Source organism: Narcine bancroftii, chromosome 7, assembly GCF_036971445.1.
Source record: "Narcine bancroftii isolate sNarBan1 chromosome 7, sNarBan1.hap1, whole genome shotgun sequence".
NCBI lineage: Eukaryota > Metazoa > Chordata > Chondrichthyes > Torpediniformes > Narcinidae > Narcine > Narcine bancroftii.
Window position 1 is genome coordinate 103,026,463 of NC_091475.1, and position 18,706 is coordinate 103,045,168.

At 38.3% G+C, this 18,706-nt stretch overlaps 1 protein-coding gene across 5 annotated transcripts in view; it reads right to left on the minus strand.

The window, feature by feature from the left end:
- The window catches only part of LOC138739144 (protein diaphanous homolog 3-like), a 481,652-nt gene that overhangs the window by 133,621 nt on the left and 329,325 nt on the right, over positions 1-18,706 (minus strand). For all 5 annotated transcript variants that reach the window (XM_069890655.1, XM_069890654.1, XM_069890657.1 and 2 more), the window contains 2 exons: positions 7,348-7,443; positions 6,830-6,889 (listed from right to left, as the gene is read on the minus strand). In XM_069890655.1, coding sequence (XP_069746756.1) covers positions 6,830-6,889; positions 7,348-7,443 — 156 coding nt within the window. The remainder of the gene's footprint in view (positions 1-6,829; positions 6,890-7,347; positions 7,444-18,706) is intronic.

Here is an 18,706-nt window from a genome sequence, read left to right on the forward strand (position 1 = left end):
AATCTGAAATCTATTCTGTTAACTATCATAATTTCTATATTTGCATAAATTCAATATGAATAACATGTATGACAACAGCAAAAAAAAGCTGATCCCAAATAGAAGAGAAAAGCTGAGAAGGGACATGCTCCTCTTTCAGAATGTAAATAATCAGGGAAGGCAACACCATCTCTGACGACTATATCTATGAGAAGTGCATCCAACTGCAGCTCCCTACAAACTGTGTTAGGCATTTGGAGCAGGCTAAACTCTGGATCATTCAGGAGGCTGAGAGGGTGAGAGACAGGAATTACAAGGATGCAATAACACCATGGAGGCTGGAGGAAGGTAGCTGGGTAATAGTCAGAAGAGGAGAAAGCAGACAGGTAGGCAGTGCAGGGTACCCCTGAGGCTATTCCCCTCAGTAATCTGGGCCAGACAGTAGTAGTCACACCAATAGCACTGTGCTTGGCTCTGAGCCTCAGAAGTCTCCAATCTAGTGTGTTGCCTCCCAGTTGCTTGTGTCAAGGATGCCTCTGAGCAGGTGAAGAATATTCTTCAGGGGGAGGGTGATCAGCCAAAGGCTGTGGTACATATTAGTATCAATGACACAGGCAGGAGTGGGGTAGATGTCCTGCAAACTAATTTTAGGGAGTTAGGAAAGAGGTTGAAGAGCAGACTTCCAAGATGGTAATCTCTGGATTACTCCCTGTGCCACAAGCTTGGAAAGGAGGTCCGAACTGGGAGATAGTGCAGACAAATACATGGCTGAAGTGATGGTGTAGGCGGCAGGGTTTCAAGTTTTTGGATCATTGGAACTTTCCTGGGGAAGGAGTGACCTGTACAAATGGGACAAGTTGTACCTGAATGTGAGAGAAACCAAACACCTTGCAGGGAGGTTTGTTTTTCACCACCCCCACCCCCCCAAATCACCTGACAGGGAGGTTTGGTTCCCCAATCAATCATCTAGCAGGGAGGTTTGCTTCCCCCACACCCCCCCCCCCCCCCGCCCCACCCCTCACATACACACACACCCAATAATCTAGCAGGGAGGTCTGCTTTCTCCCTCAGGAATAAATAGATTCTGGCAGGGTCCTGGAGGACTGAAAAATTGCAAATTTCACCACACTATTCAAGAAGGGAGTGAGATAGCAGAAAGGAAATGATAGGCTGTTTAGTCTGACATTAGTGATTGGGAAGATGTTGGAGTCAATTGTAAAGGACAAAATTACAGAATATTGGGAGGCACATAATAGGCTAAAGCCAGCATGGTACCCTTAAGGGAAAATCTTGCTTGACAAACTTATTGGAGTTCTTTGAGGAAGTGACAAGCAGGCTAGATAAAGGAGATGCAGTGGATGTTGTGTATTTGGACTTTCAGAAGGAATTTGACAAGGTGTCACACATGAGGTTATTTAACAGAATAACAGCACATAGTATCATAGGAAACATACTAGCATGCATAGAGCATTGATTGATTGGCAGGAAATAGAGAACTGGAATAAAAAGAATATTTTCTAGACTGCTGAAATGGATCAGCTCATGATTAAATAGTGGGCAGACTCAATGGACTGAATAGCCTAATTCTACTCTGATGACTTTTGGTCTAAACTATTAACTATAGCTAAAAGCAGAGTTTTTTTTTCCCCCTTGCAACATTCATTTACCTTCAAAGATTGTGTTGTCAATCCCTTGAGGGATTGTGGCAATTTTTTTAAAGCTGCAAACCATTTTATTTTAAACAAAGCAAACATTTTCAGAATACTTTTGACAACTAAATGCCATAGGGAATCAAATCACTTCTCATTAAAATTGAAAATTTGCAACCAATTTCATGAACATAATAGGATATTGCATTTCACTGTAGGATAAAAAAAAGTTAAAATATCAATATATTGGCCATAGGTACATTGCAAATATTCTTTGGACTCTGTATTTTTACTCTAAATGTGCTAATGGCAAGAAATATTAATTTAGAAACAGGAATCATTGTATTAAAGCAATAAACCTGTTAAACTTTTCATTAATTTAAATGTCTTTGTGATGCGGAACACCATTGAAGATAAAAGTTTTGAACCAGTTCATCCATGTTAATATCAGGAATTCCTGAATCAAGTGGAGTCAAGATTTCATCCCTCTTTTCTTTGTCCCAATAACCTTCCTTCCCCTTTTTTTCTACAACTTCAACAGCATAAGTGCTTCACGTTAATTTTTCACATCAGTAAAATTGTGGTCATTTGCATTAAGGCTTCCAATCAATAATAATATACTGCTACACATTGCTGCAGAAGAATGCACAGTTTGAGAAACATTGAATAGGATTAGAATTTGTTAACATTATTTTACTTGGTATCCTCACAGGAAGTAAAGGTGCAAGTGGTGACCCAGCAATCAGACATAGATTCTGGGATGGCAGTAATGATGATAATAAGAAGAACAACCGCAACAACACACTGAAACACTTCTTCCCCATTGATCCATGTATTTTTGGTACACTGTGGCGGCTCACCACTAAGCGAGCGAACCAGCCCCGCTTGTAAGCTACGCGGTGGGGCAGCCGGCCAAAATGGCGCTGTCAGGGGTTTCCCTTCCTTCCAGCTCGGGGCTCATAAACCCACGCTGGGGGACCACGTGACGCCTGGATGATGTCAGCGCCCTCCAGCGTGGGAGTATAAGTGTAGCCCAGCAGCCTGCAATAAACTAGTCTGCTCACTGAGCTCAACCCGTCTGGTTGCGTGTGTTATTGCAGGAGCAGTGTAGCCGCCGCTACAACACTACTATTGTTGAACTGTTAATTTATGTTAGATGAAAATGATGCCTAAAAAGAAAGCCCGAACATTCAACAATTTCTTTTTCATATAAAAGGGGTATGAAAATACAATTTATTCTCAGCCATCAACAAGTTTTTTTTCTTTGCAATACAAGTTACAATAGTAGTAATATAGTCAGAAACTCTGGTTGAGTGCTCTTGGGATCTGCCTGACGTCCAACCATAGACTTTTACTCTCAAACATCTTCCTCAGTGCAGAAGAATGATTCTTTTTAAGTCTAAACAGTCCTCAGGACATGTTTGGATTAATCTACAGTTTCTCCAAATCTGAAATATGGTCAAGTGAGATCACAAAAGTTGATTCACAATTTGGAGTTGACGTGGTTAGGGTGCTTGCAAATGTCATCAAAACTGATGGTGTGACAGACAGTGAGGAAGAGCATCTCAGATTACAATAGAATCTAGATCAACTGAGGAAATGGGAGTTGTGAGGCGTTGAATTTTGTGAAGTTAAACCAGAGCAGCACTTGCACAGTAGGGGCATGGAGGGTTGCAGAACAAAGAGAACAAGTGGTACAGGTATATAGCCCCTGAAAATGGCAACAGAGTGGAGAAGAAAGTATTTAGCATCTCTTCATTTAGGGTATTGGGTACAGGAGATGGGGCATGATGAACAAGATGTCAGTGTGAGACCATACTTGCAGTGATGTACGCAGCTCTGGCTGGTCAGAAGCAGGAAGGATGTCATTAATCCGGAAAAGATGCAGAAAAGATTCTCAAGGATGTTATGCAATCTGGAGGGCTTGAGTTAAGAGGAGAGGCTGGATTGGATAGGACTTTTATCCTGGAGATAGTGGGCTTGGTGAGAAGTAAATAAAGTGATGAAGAGCATAGATAAGGTTAACGGACACATTCTTTTTCTCAGGGAAGGAGAACAGAAAGCTGGAAAGCATAGGTTAAAGAGAAGGGAATGATTTAAAAGGGATTTGAGAGGCAACTTTTTCCACACAGAGGTTTGTATGTATGTGGAACCATCTATGAGAGGAAGCTACAGATTTATATACATTTATGACATTTAAAAGACTCACAGGAACATGGATAAGAAAGGTTTAGAAGGGTCCATTGATGTGCTGTACATGTAAAACTCTGCAAATCGATGTTAATTAGCTGCAGATTAGTACAGATCTTAATCAATATTAAATCATAGTTAGAATTAGTTAATTTGTATAGATCTGTCCAACAGATTCAAACTATGTTAAACTAGGGGATCATAGAATGCCAGACCAAAGAGTTTCAATCTATAAGAGAAGTAAAACACCAGTAAAATTTTCCTAATTCATTAAAATTACTGTACATAATTGGGTGTAAACAAATTAACTGGTACCCTAGCTGGCACTATCCCACAGACCATTGATTAGCTACATCACTTAATCCTCCAGAATAAAACCACTCACACAAACACATACCCATTCATACTTTACAAAAGACATCTATTCAAGCTGCGCACTGTGTAATGCTGTTTGGAGCTTGCTGCAAATTTCTGCCTTTTTCCTACTTCTGTGCCTTAGATTTAATGCTCAAGGCTGCACCCTGGATGGCATGATAAGGGTGGGCAATTGTTTGGGTCCAGCAGTAGCTGTTCCAGATGTTGACAGGCTGCATGTCTCCCTGATCCCCAATTTGTTGAATGTGAAGCTACTGTCTCTCCCTTTGCTTGTTTGGCGGCACAGCTCTCCCTTACTGAGAGATTTTTCTATAGTTGCAAGCTGGTAGATGAGCAACCACTGCCAGTTCTCAGTAATGAGATTGCACTCATTGTATCATCCAGGAATCAATCTGGCAATTGGGAGACTTTTGACTTTTGAAAGTGAGATAGTAAGAGCTCCGGGACAGCATATTCCAAAAAGGGTGAAGGACATTGTCAGCAAGTTGAGGTCAGGAAAAAGGAGGTATCTGTCAGATTAAAGCAGTCTGGATCAAGCAAATCCCTGGGTGAGTGCAAGTGTAGGAGTACACAAGAGGGAAATCATATGGGCAAAGAATAGAGGGTATGAGATGGATCTGGCAAGCAAAGTTCTGAGTAACCACACCAAGTTGCACCAGGAAGCATCAGTTCTTTTTTTTAAATTTTTCACACTATGAACCATATCAATCAAAATACACACAAACATTTCCCTCTTGAATATACACAGAGGCATTTTCTCCCCTTTTTTCCCCCCTACCTTCCATCCCTCCTTCCCACCCCCCTCCAAACCCATTAAACGTTCAACATATTCAATTCAATAAAACCATTAAAAAATGTCATCACACAATGAAAATAAACAAGAAAATTGTGTCATCTACTTTTACACACTGGATCAGGTCATTTTGTCTTCTCATTTTATCATTTTATGGGGTGGAGGGCAAGCCCTCTCTGTGGTATTCCATGTACGGTTCCCAAATTTGTTCAAATAATGTGAATTTATTTTTTTAACTATATGTTATTTTTTTCCAATGGAATACATTTATTCATTTCTATGTACCATTGCTGTATTCTCAGGCTCTCTTCTGATTTCCAAGTTGACATTATACATTTTTTTGCTACAGCTAAGGCTATCATAATAAATCTTTTTTGTGCTTCATCCAGTTTGAGGCCTAATTCTTTACTTCTTATATTACTTAGAAAAAAGATCTCTGGATTTTTTGGTATGTTGCTTTTTGTGATTTTATTTAATACCTGATTTAGATCTTCCCAAAACCTTTTCACTTTTTCACATGCTCAAATTGCATGTACTGTTGTTCCCATTTCCTTCTTACAGCGAAAACATCTATCTGATAATGTTGGATCCCATTTATTTAACTTTTGGGGCGTGATATTTCTGCACACCAAACTGTGCAGTATTCATTGCAGTGGAAGTACCAGCAGGGAGGGCAGAGATTTGCATCAGGCTTCCTGTAAGGTTTCTACCACATCAGCATTTTCAGTAGTCCATCTCTCTATATAATATAAATAGCTCTTTTAGCACCAAATTAATTTTGCTCTTGTTCCTAGGAACACATCCTGAGTACCAGTTAAAGAAGCAATGTTTCAACATAAAAGCTAAAACCCCAGTAGTTTTGCAGAAATACATGTCATGAATAACTGGGGATTATGATGAAGTTAAATTGTACCTTCAATAATTTCTAGGTTAATGGTGATGCTGTAATTCTTAGTCCTAATCAGTCTTGAATGCAGCATATGCTTACCTTTGCTATTGTCAGTATTTTGACTCATAGTTTGGCATTATTTTGGAATAAGTACTACATAATTAAGATAAGTAATACAAATTGATATGGAGGCATAACATTTACAAAGATCTGTGAATATAATGTCAAATTAAAGATGGAAAAGTAAACTCAAAGTAAATCACTGGAATGAGAGAAATTGAATATACAACTTGAATAGGAAGAAATCCAGATGAAGTCTGATAATGAGCATTTTGTTAAAATGAAAATCGGCAGAGAATTTGTTTTAAAAATTGATAGAACTCTTGTGTTAGCATTATATAATGTCAATTATACATTTTCCTTTAAGAACACAGAATGGATGGATGCAAAGGACATGAAGTATGATCTGTAACATGAGTGGGCAACTAAATGAAAAAAATCCATTAAATAAAAGCATTATTTTTCAATCCATTATAACAATGGCTGATTTTGTCAGGGTAATTATTATCATTGCCAATTTATTTGCAATTATAGGAATAAAGATTTGATGCATTCCCCCTTTTTTAAATAACTAAAAATTTCCAATTCTGCTACACAATAATAACCAGTAAAAGACTAAACTAAAAACACCCTAAAAGTTCAAGGCCTCCTGATAATTACATCTCACTTTAGAAATTTTCAACATTGCGCACCAGATGAAAATATTTACTTGATCATAGATTAATTTTCATCTTGTGAATAAAAATGGTAGCAAGGCAAGTTACACAAACACTGAAACATAATGTTGGGAAATTTACAATAGTTTATTTGTACAATATCAGAAGGAAATCAGAAAATTCAAACAAATAATCAAAAGTTGGCTGGAGGCAAAAGAAGCATGCATGTTTTTCTTACCTTGGTTCCATGTCTTCAACACAGGACAATGTGAATTTGGACTTGTACTCTGCCGAATATCTGTAAAACCCACAACATAGAGAAACTAAAATTAAATGGGATTTAATAATTCTGTAGTTATATTTGTGTATCTAAAATATGAAATTTATAGATTTTTTATGACCCCATTTGAGTTACATCTTGGTCACATATACATTTAATATTCCAATCATTGGATAACCTTGCATTTTGATAATAAATTCTGTTAAAGCAGCAGATATACATATGCTTCAAAACATGAAACCTCCACAATATTATAAAGTTTACCCTGCAGCATTGATTTGCAAACGTACTTACCACAGCCAAGTAAAATTAACATTTTCCTGACACAAGCCATCAGAAGTAAAAATTATGCAAGCTCCTGGCATTACAAGGTTCTGTGCCCAACAGCACTGTGCCTCTCCATTTTCATCTCTTTTCAAAGGAACTTTCTGCCAAAGCTCCCATGGAAAATGAAATCATAAAGATACAGCTCTTACCTTTAGGCCTTGGTGTTTTCTTCCTTCGGTCTCTGAAAGCAGCACCCGACTGCAGCGCCTCCAGCAGGCTATCCATCACGCCTGTCTCATCACCCTCTGCAAAAAACCATTCAAGGGGTTCTGTCAGCCCAGAGGGTTACCATAGCAATGTCAAAGATAATAAGGAAAGACCATTGCTAAAACTACCATTTGAAAACTAAACAAACCTCTACCTTGGTCATAAATCAGTTTTCTTTTTTAAAAAATAACTAAGATTAGTCACATCACATGTTTTCTCATATCCAACAAATAAAGAATTGATTCACTTGTGGTTATTGGTTTCAGTTTGGTAGATCAACAGCCACATTGAACAGATTTTGTCACATAATGAGATGCATAACAACTAGCACTTGCTGCTACTTTTTGCATATTAAAAAGCTCCATTGTTAATAGAATGAAGTGTTATTTGAACAATTGTCATGAAAAGCGAAAGGATTGATTCTGAAGATCAGGAATAAAGGTCAATGCAATCCACTATTTATTCAGATTCTGGTCCCACTCTCTCCACTTGAGTAGTTTCACAGAGCTGATGAGGTTGGCATTAATGCAATCAATCATTCTTTAATACATTTCAAAAGCTATTACTTCCAGTATTGGCATTTTGTTTTACAGACAGACAGCCTTTTACCAGGAAACAAATGCTTTATCTAAAAGCATCACCTGTGAAAGGTTAAGAATATTGTTGACCTTTATTAACTGTATTTCTTTTAAATCAAATCATTGACTCACAAATTCATGTTATTTCAAGCAAACAAATTACCAAAATATTCTTTGAATTTCATGTTAGCCAATTTTATCCAAACAAACCATGCAAAGCCATTTAGATATAAAATGGGATGCAGACATTTCCTTTGTAAAACATAGCCTGGTCTGTAACAAGTGAAGTAAAAAGATCAGAACATGAACTTTGTATTGCTAGATATAAAAAAAAACTGTTCATTCTCTGTTAGTCCCTCTGTAAATGGATTCCTGACTTGCTCATTGCCAGACCCCAATCAGTGTGGATCAACAATATCACTTTCTCCTTGCTGACCATCAAGACGGGCCTCTCAAGACAGTGAGGTTAATCCCCTGCTCTGCTCCCTATACACTCATGACTTTATAGCCCTCTTCAGGTCCAATATAATCCACCATTACTCACTGAATAACTGGGGATTATGAGTCTGGACACAAGATGGAGACTGAGAATCTGGTGAGGTGCCCCAGAACAATCTTGGTCTTATTATCATCAAGAAGTTTATTGTTCATTTGAGGAGGGGGCGGTTGGGGAAATCATATAGCAGTCTGCATTGATATGACGGAGGTAGGTAGAGCCAGTACCTTTAAGTTCCTGGGAGACCATACGTCAGAAGACCTTTCCTGGAGCTAGCACATCATGGCAACTGCAAAGAAGCCACTTTAATGGGGTGGCACAGACAGCACAGTGGTTTGCACAATGCTATTATTGTGCCAGTAACCCAGGTTTGAATCCAATGCTGTCTATAAGGAGTATGTCTGAGTGGGTTTCCTTTGGGCACTCCTGTTTCCTCCCACCTTTCTAAACGTACAATGGTTGTAGGTTAATTTAGGTGGCATAGGCTAGAGGGCCAGAAGGGCCTGTTATGTGTTGTATATCTAAAATAAAGACTTGAGGACATTTGGCACATTTTTGAATACTCTATCCAACATCTACAGTACTGTGGAAAGTAAACTGACTGGTTGCATCACAGCCTGGCTTGGGAATCCCAGAGTCTAGGAACGGAGAATGCACAAACACAGCCAAGTCCATTACAGACTCTGACCTCCCATCCCCCAGTACACAGCCAACATCAAAATGGACTCCCTGGTCGCAACCTCTTCTCACTGCTCCCTTCAAGAAGATATAGAAGTCTGAAGACCAGCACCTCAAGGTTCAGGAAGTTTCTTTCCAATGTTATCAAGCTCATAAATTTTACATTTAAATTTTAAATTTACATTTTAAAATTAGACATACAGCACGATAATAGACCATTTCGGCCCACGAGCCTGCGTCGCCCAATTACACTCAATTAACCTACAGCCCCTGGTACGGTTCGAATGGTGATAGGAAAACAGAGCTCCTGGTGAAAACCTTCACAGATACAAGGAGAACATATGAACTCCTTACAGAGACTGAGGAATATGAACCCCAGTCCTGAGCACTGGTGCTGTAGCGGCGTTGCACTAACCACTGTGTCAACTGTGCCACCCCTCAAACGTCTGTTACTACATTAATCATAAATGTCTCCAACACCACAAAATGGCTGTCTGCACCATAGTAATGCCATTTTTTTCTTGCACTATTGTAACTGTGAATATTTCTTATCAATCTATCTTTTGTCATGAACCAAAATTTTCTAACATGCAACTAATATGCAACCTAATGTCACGTAAATGAGAGCCAACATTGTAGTTTGATAACATACGAAAGAAGCCAGCGGAGTGTTTACCATAGCGAGGAATTTTCAACACACTCTTGGTGAATGAAGAGATTCTGCTTGTTCAGATCTCGTGTCTGAAGCTACTCCTCCAGATATGACCAAATTATTTTCCCTATTGTTCATAGCAAAGGTATTATGTACTTAAAACATTAAATTAGCATTTGATTTTTGACTCCTGAAAACTATTCATATTGTGCAAGTTTAACCATAACCTTTACTAATGGACCACATTCACACCAATGAGAGAGTACATTGGGTACATCAGGAGTTTGGGTCTGGGGGAAAGCAGAGATTGAGAACAACAGTTAATAGGCAAGCTCACAAATGATTATGTGGGAATCGGTTAAGGACCAACTAATTAGAATCTAGGACCACTATGTTCCAGTGTGAAGAAAGGATAAAGGTGGCAAGGTATGAGAACCTTGGGTAACGAGAGGTCAAGGAGAAAGAGGAGGCATATATAAGATTCAAAAAGATGCAAACAAACAGGATCAGAAAGAGCTTGTAAGGGGCATTCAGAAGGCCAAAAGGCATTATGAAATGATATTAGTGAGCAACATCAAAACAAATCCCAAGGCATTTTATACACGAGTTAAAAACACGAAGATGACTATGGAGAAGATTGGGCCACTTAAGAACAAAGGAGGAAATGTATGGTTGGAGTCAGATGAAGTGGGTGAGGTATTGAAATGAATACTTTCCTTCAGTTTTTAACCAAGGAGAAGGACATGGGCAGTGATAAAGAGCGTAACGTGGAGAACATTCGTGAATTAGATCATTTTGAATCGACAGTGGTGGCCTCGGCTCATTTAAGGAGCATCAGGTCAACAGCAGATGCCATCTCACTGGTTCTGCGCTATACCCTGGAACATCTGAACAGCAAAGATGCGTACATCAGGATGCTCTCTCTTGATTACAGTTCAGCATTCAGCACCATCATCCCCTGAAAACTGATCAGTAAATTCCAAGAGCTGGAATTCACACCCCATTGTGCAATTGGATCTAGACCTCATCAGTGAGGATTGACAAGAACATCTTCTCCTCAATCTCCATCATTGCTGGAGAATCATGAGGCTGCATGCCTCTATTCAGTTTTCACCTACGACTGCATGGCTTGGTACAACAACAAAACAATTTACAAATTTGCTGACAATGCCACAGTAGTGGGCTGTATAAAAATGGGTGATGAATCAGTATACAGGAGGGGGATTGAAAACTTAGCTGAATGGTATACTAACAACATTTCCTCACTCAATGTTACCAAAAACAAAGAGCTTAAAAAGTTAAGGAAGGAAAAAACAGAGTTCACCAGAAGTGACCTAACCTGGACCACATCTCCTCACTTGTCAGGAAGGTGTGAGAGCGTCTGTACTTCCTTAGAAGGCTGAGGCGGGCAAAGCTACTGGCAACCATTCTTTCCACTTTCTGCAGGAGCTCTATCGAGAGCCACCTGGCTGGCTGCATCACAGTGTGGTACAGTTGTAGTTGAGCATCTGATCAGAGACCAATCCATAGAGCCATTAAGGTGGCCGGGAGGATCACTGGGTCGCCATTCACCCTCATCAACGGCATTTACTGTGATTGTTGTTTCAAGGGGGCTCGCAAAATCAGGGAAGATCCCTATTACCCTGTACACAGCATCTTCCAGTTACTCCCATCAGGAAAAAAGATATAGAAGTATCAGATCCAGAACAACCAGGCTGAGAAAGAGCTTCTTTCCACAGACAGAGACTGCTGAATTACTGCTAAAACAACTCACGGTCACTCTATTTATCAAGAATATTTATTTTAATATACATACATATGCACTATGTACATGTATCTTTGGTCTGTATTTGTGTTAAGTCTTTATACTGTTCTGTGGACTGGAGTTTCTTTCCTGTACCCAATATACTAATGTCATCCTGAAGAAAGCACATCAGCACCTCTTCTTCCTCAGGAAATTGAGGAGGTTTGGTCTGACATCAGAAACCTTGGCAAACTTCAACAGATGTGTAGTGGAAAGTGTGCTTACCAGCTGCATCACAGCCTGGTATGGGGGCAGCAATATCTCTGAATGGAAAGCCCTGCAAAAGGTTGTGGACATAGCCCAGTATATCAAGGGAAAAACTCTCCCAACCATCAATAACATTTGTATGGAACGCTGCCATCGGAGAGCAACAGCAATCATCAAGGATTCACACCACCTAGCACATGTACTGTTCTTACTGATGACATCAGTAATGAAGTATAGGTGCCACAAGACTCATATCACCAAGGTTAGGAACAGTTGCTACCTCTACATCATCAGACTCCTAAACATCTGTCTCAATCAGAGACTCATTTAAGAACTCTCACTTTGCACATTATCTTTTACTGAATATTTTTTCTGTATTTGCAGTTTGTTTACAGTTGTTCCTTTGTTTACTTTATTCTCTTTTGTAATATGCAACCTTTTCTTTATTACAGTTTATACTGCCAATGTAGAAATTCTCCCTGGCCTGCAGGAAAAAGAATCTCATGGTGGCATGACAGATAATGTATGTACTCTGACAATAAATTAGATCTTTGAAGATTGGTCAAATTGTGGATCTTACAGAAAGTTATCCAAGAATACAAGCTACAGATCAGTTCCAGATATGGGCAAAGAATGTAAGAAGGAATTTAATCTGGACAAGTGTGATGTGCTGTACATTGGGAGGTCAAATGTAAGGGGAATGTATATACCATAGTTAACAATAAGGTTCTTCAAAGTAATTTTTTAAAAATTAATTTCTTTCTTTTCTCATCTAAAACCTTTCTTTGTAAATCCTTCTTCAAATCCTCCATTCCTGCTTATAAATGATCAACCTCTTTTATATAATCTTTCTTAATGTTCCACTGTAAAACTTATTATCTGACTTCTCAAGTATGACTTCAATGTATCCCAAACAATAAATTTATTAACTACTGAATTATAATTTATTTCTAAAAATTCTTGAATTTGCTTTCTTATAAAATCACAAAAATTCACCCTCTTCAACAATGTAGAATTAAGTTTCCACCCAAAAACCGATTGCTCCTTCTCAGGAACCAATCATGTCACTAAAAGCGATGAGTAATCAAAAAATTTTGACCTTATAATCCATATTCATACTTCTTCCTAGCAATTGCGTCAATATCAAAAATAAGTCTATTCTAGATGTTCTTGTGTGAATAAAAAGAATAATCCATTTACTTAGGATTTAACCTTCACCAAATATCTATCAAGTTCAATTCTTTCATTACATTCAAAGTTACCTTTGCAGCTTTAACTCCAGTAACTGTCCTTGTTATTTCATCCCAAACTGGTTCAAAACAACAATTAAAATCCCCTCCTATCAATATTTTTTCTTGCACATCAGCTGAAAACAAAAGCATCATGAGTAAATCCTTCATCATCAACATTTGGTGCAATAGATACTCATAAGGGGTCACATTTCAGAATAAATTTGACAGTAAACCAGGACAATTCTCTCTACAGGATCAGTAATAACCTTTAGAATTTTAACAGTAACATCTTCTTAAACAATATCGCCACACCTTTTGCTTTAGAATTAAACAGGGAAGCTACTACTTGGCTTACTCAGTCTCTTTTTAATTTCTGATGTTCCTTCTCTCTTAAATGAGTCTCTTGTAAAAAAGCGGTATCAACTTTAATTTTCTTCAAATAAGCTAAAACCCCCTTTCTCTTAATCAAACTATTAAGCCCATTTATATTAAAACTTACAAAATTTACTACCCTACAAGTAGCCATTAATCTACTTCCCAAGAATTTGAAACTCCCCTTTGCCCCTCCTTTGGTGCCTCCCAAATCTTAAAACTGTTAACCACACTTGACATTTCTGTCCAAAGGAAGAAAGTTAAAAAAAAACTTTAAACAGCTCCCCCACAAAAAAAAAGTACTGTCAATAAAGAGACCAGTACTACCCCCTTCTACTGTGCAGGAAGTAGCTCTTGCCACTAAGTGGCACATAATAGTTAAGGAAGGAGAAAGAAAAAAACACCTTCTGCCCCCATTCACCCCCCTCTGCCAAAGAGAACTATCATTATATAAATATAAAAACAGTTCATTTATAGGTGTAGGCAGCCACTTCAAGGACTCTGTTAACTTGTTCTTCTTCAAGGTCTTCAATTTTTTGTTGTGTCAACTCTTTCTCTGCAGCTTGCATCTTCTTGGGTTATTAAATATCCAAGCTTTGCACCTCAACTTGCTGAGCCTTCTTATTACTTGGAAGAGAGTTAGAAATTCCAAAGCTTCCAATTCATTTATGAAGAATCTTACATGATTATCTCCCAAAAAATACCTCGAGTGTAGCAGGACAACAAAAAGAAAACTTATATCCTTTCTTCCACGAAACTGATTTAGCTGAGTAAAATTCTTTTCACAATCGCCATACTTAAATCTGCATAAAAGGATACCTTTTTATCACCCACTATTAATGGGATTTGACGTTGGCAAGCATTCTCGACAGCCGCTCTCAATATTCCCTCTTTATCTTGATAATGCTAACATCTAATCTGAACAGAGCGTGGTGTCTGGCCAGGTAATGGTTTCTTTCTATTGGCCCTGTGTGCTCAAACAAATTGAATTTCATTTGGAAAATGATCAGACCTCAGAACTTATGGGATCAATTTTTGAAAAAAAGTGTACAGGATTGTAACCTTCAAAATCTTCTATAAGCCCAACAATCTTCAAATTATTTCTTCAGCTATGGTTTTCCAGTGTATCAATTTTTTGTAAAAGTTATTTTTTTCTCGGAATCCCATGTGGTAACTGAATCATATATTTTATTAACCACATCCTTAAGTTGTTCCATTTCATTATGATATTCTTGCAAGTTTTCATCAACTTTCTGAATGTGTTTTAATTTTATCAATCATTTTAATATATCTTTCCATTTCTTCCTTAATATTCTTCATCTTTCCTTTAACATATTCAAAATTGAGTATTAACGTCACACCTTACAGACACAAAATGCATATCCATCTTCACACTCATTGCCTGTAATTGATTCATCAATTGTCTGCCAATACCTTGTCCCCTAGCTTTAGGAGCCTTCACTTGCATAGTCTTCATTCCTTGAATTACTTGAGCATCTTGATCTCCATCTTCTTTATCCTGATCTTCTTCCTTCTATGTTGCTTAATGTTGAAAAAAGAGCTTCTGAGTCTGTCTCTGACTCTGTAGAAGGTAGGACTTGTGAAGTAGCACTGCTGACAGTAGCTTTACCAGTTCTCCAGAGTATTGCTGTTCGTTCCATTCTGCGCATGTGTGAACTTACACGCATGCACACTTGTTCTTGTAGTCTTTACAGCTTGATGATCCTCTCTGGACTTCAGCTCCATCTTCTTTGGCTACTGGAGAAGTGGAGCTGGTGTCCTCTGGACTCGTGCCGCTGCCACTCGAGTCCAACATCAAGGCAGGCCTAACTTTGTCTGATTTTTTTTTTACTTATTTCATAGCTGTTTTTCTAATTGTCTGAGTCTTCCCTTTCCTTGAAATCATGATTAAAAACTTTGCAGTTAAGTTCCAAACACTATATTAATACTTTAAAATTTTTGAAAAACATTTTTAAAGCTAATTATTCATTAGTTCTTCCAAGGGAGACGTATTCCCACATCCATCACTTACACCATCACGCCATGCCCCGTTCTTCAACGTATTCACTGTAACTCATTCTAAGTGGACATGCAAGTAGATAGGATCGCATTGAAGGTGAGTGATATGCTTAGCTTCATTGGGCGAGGTACGGAGTATAAAAGTAAGGAAGTCACGACACAGCTATATAAAACTTTGCTTAGGATGCACTTGGAATACTGCATGCAATTCTTATTCGCACCATTACAGGGAAGAGGTGGAGGCTTTGGAAAGGGTACACAAGAGATTTAGCAAGTTGTTGCCAGGTTTAGAGAGCACAAATTATGGGGAGAGGTTGGACAAACTTAGGTGGTTTTCTCTGATAGATGCTGTTAGAGATATATAAAATCTTGAGAGTCCTTGATATGGTGGACAGTCAGAATCTTTTCCCCAGGAAAAGACTCACACACTAGAGGGCATGTATTTAAGGTGATGGTTAGGAGGTTTGAGGGAGATGCGTTGCACAAATATTTTTACACAGAGTGGAAAGTGTCTGGAAGGCACTGCCAGTAGTGGTGGAACAGATACAATGGGAGTATTTAAGATGTTTCGAGATGTATACATAAATATGATATGGATGGAAGGATATCAATCAGGTGCAAGCGGCAGATTTTTAGCTTGATTTGGAGGTTATGTTCAGCACAGATAAGTGGACCAAATGAACTGTTCCTGTGTTGTACTATTTTATGTGCTATTGATGGAATATGGCTAGTGGGGGTTACAGAGTCAGGTTGGGTCAATTCCATTCAGCTTTTGACAAGAGTGTGAATTTTAAAATATGTAATTGAATGATTTGAACACAAATGGTTTCTACAAGCTAATTCAAATTTAAAGCGATAGTGTTTTCTTCTGAGGTGATATCCTGTTAATGTTTAACAATGTAATTAAAACTGCAATTTGGATTTTTGAGCAATTAAAACATGAATCATGATAAATCTTTAATTTAAAAGAAGACGTCTTATTGGGAGGACCTCTTTAATTGGAATAGTTAGAATAAGGAGACACATTTTATGTAAGTTAAAATAGAGAATTTATTGTATTGCTTGAGGAAAATAAGTTTAAAGGCAAGGACATGGAACTGAAATCACCTAAGTTAAATATTTCTTAGAAATTAGCGTATTCACAGATTGAGAAACTGTACATGTTAAGGATTTTGAAAACAAGGACAATACATTCCAAAAGTAGAAAAGAAAAAGCTGCCTGCAACTAATTAAATTAAACAAATCTGCAGAAGCTATGATTGAAGTTCACTGCACAAAAATGCTGAAGAAACTCGGCAGGTGGCGTAGCAGTCAATATGTAGCAAAGATATGGAACCAATGTTTTGGGCCTGAGTCCTTCAACAAGGTATAGGCAAAAGCAGCAGGAGCATGAACAAAAGTTTGTGTGGGGTGGGGGGGGGGGCAGGGGGAGGAGCACAGGCCTGCAGGCAAGAGGTCAAAGGTGGATAACGGCAGGAGGGCAGAAGAGAAAAAAGATGGAAAGTGACGGGGGAGGGGATAGCTCTCTGGAGGGAAGGGGGTTGGGAGCTGGAGTAAGACAGAGAGATAGGGCAAGAGAGACAAGAGAGTTGCTGAAAAGAAACCAGAAAAGTCGATATTAATGCCATCTGGTTCCAGAGTGCCCATACATAATATTAGGTGTTGTTCCTTCAATTTGCAGGTGGCTTTGATTTGTCAGGGCATGAGGCCATGGTCAGAAAAGTCAGTGTCGGAATAGGGTGCAGAATTCAAATGGTTGACCACTGGGAGGTCTCTGCGATTGCAGCAGAGTGAAGATGCTCAATGAAACGATCTTCCAATGTGTATCTTGTCGAGGAGACTACAACAGGAGCATCAGATACAGTAGATGATCCTTGCAGATTTACAAGTGAAGTGTTGCTTCATGTACAAGGACTGTTGGGGGTCCCAAATGGTGGTGAGAGAAGAAATGTGGGCACAAGTGTAGCTTTTCCAAATTAGATTAAACATGAATTAGCTTGTATTTTGTGCCTTAATTAAACTTTTTAATTTGCAAATAGCTTTCAACCACCACACATGAATGGATGTTCCTCTGCAATGTTGTGTAGATGGTGTTATAATACAATTAACAATTTTGGCTTCACCAATTGTGAAGGAATACAATTCTGAAACTGAATTGAGGATTGTTTTGAAATTTTACCACAGCATTATAGTCTGACTTTGTCTTAAACAAGCGATTTCACTAAAATGCTGAAAAACTGTTTTGACTGCTGTGCCAAAACATTTGAATACCTACAACTTCCTCGACAGGATATTTGAACTTCGAGGAGGTGAAATCTTAACCGTTGTGTGTATTTCCAGTCTGCTCTTAGTTCAGAGCTCCAGTGATTACAATATTTAGCTTTTTAATTTCAGTGCTACAAATTCTCATCTCCAATAACATTTTGGAAATATAATAGGTAATATGCAAAACTGAGTGAAGGGTTAGAACATTAGAAATCAGAAAATAAAAAGAAAACAAAAAAAAATTCCCATGTTCAGGACACTTGCTTTGAATTTTTCCAACTTTATTACGCCTTTTAGGGCTATTGCTTCATTAAGAGTAAAAATGAACTTAGTAGTAAGTGGTTTGATCATGTGATCCACGCACAAAAACAATGTAAAAAATGTTCTGCTGATTCACTTTGGATTTGGTGTGGTGTCTGAACTCACTGTCCTGATCCTCCATTCCCATGAGTCAAGTTGCCATGCCTCTTAAATCTTAAGATGCACCTCAGAATGCCTGACAGCCATTTGACTGCCTGCCAAGGTTTATTGTTAAATATTCCTTTTTTTTTTGGGTTTGCCAATTACTTTCAAATGAATGTCTAAGGTTGTGATGCCAGCAATCTCTGGCATAAGGTTATCGGGTAAGATAAACTTTGCACAGGCCCTTCAGTGCTTATGTCCATCTGTGCACATCTCAGAAGCAGCAGAACATAAAACTGGCTGATTTCCAATTTGCACATTTTGGTGCTTCTGTGCAGATATGAACAATGATCAAAAGAAAGTATGGTGGTTCTCTTCAAAACCACTGGTGAGAGGAGAGAACAAATTGGTTCATTTGTGAAATCTATTACAAATATCTCCATGCCATGACCTTTTCATCTTATTTAACTTTTACACAATACAAAGGTGAATAAAACATTCTGCAAATACCTTAGGCTAATGTTAGTGGTCTTTATTCATCACTACTGCTCAGCTTTATATCCATCCAAAATGGAATAACCAAAACAAGTTAGTTA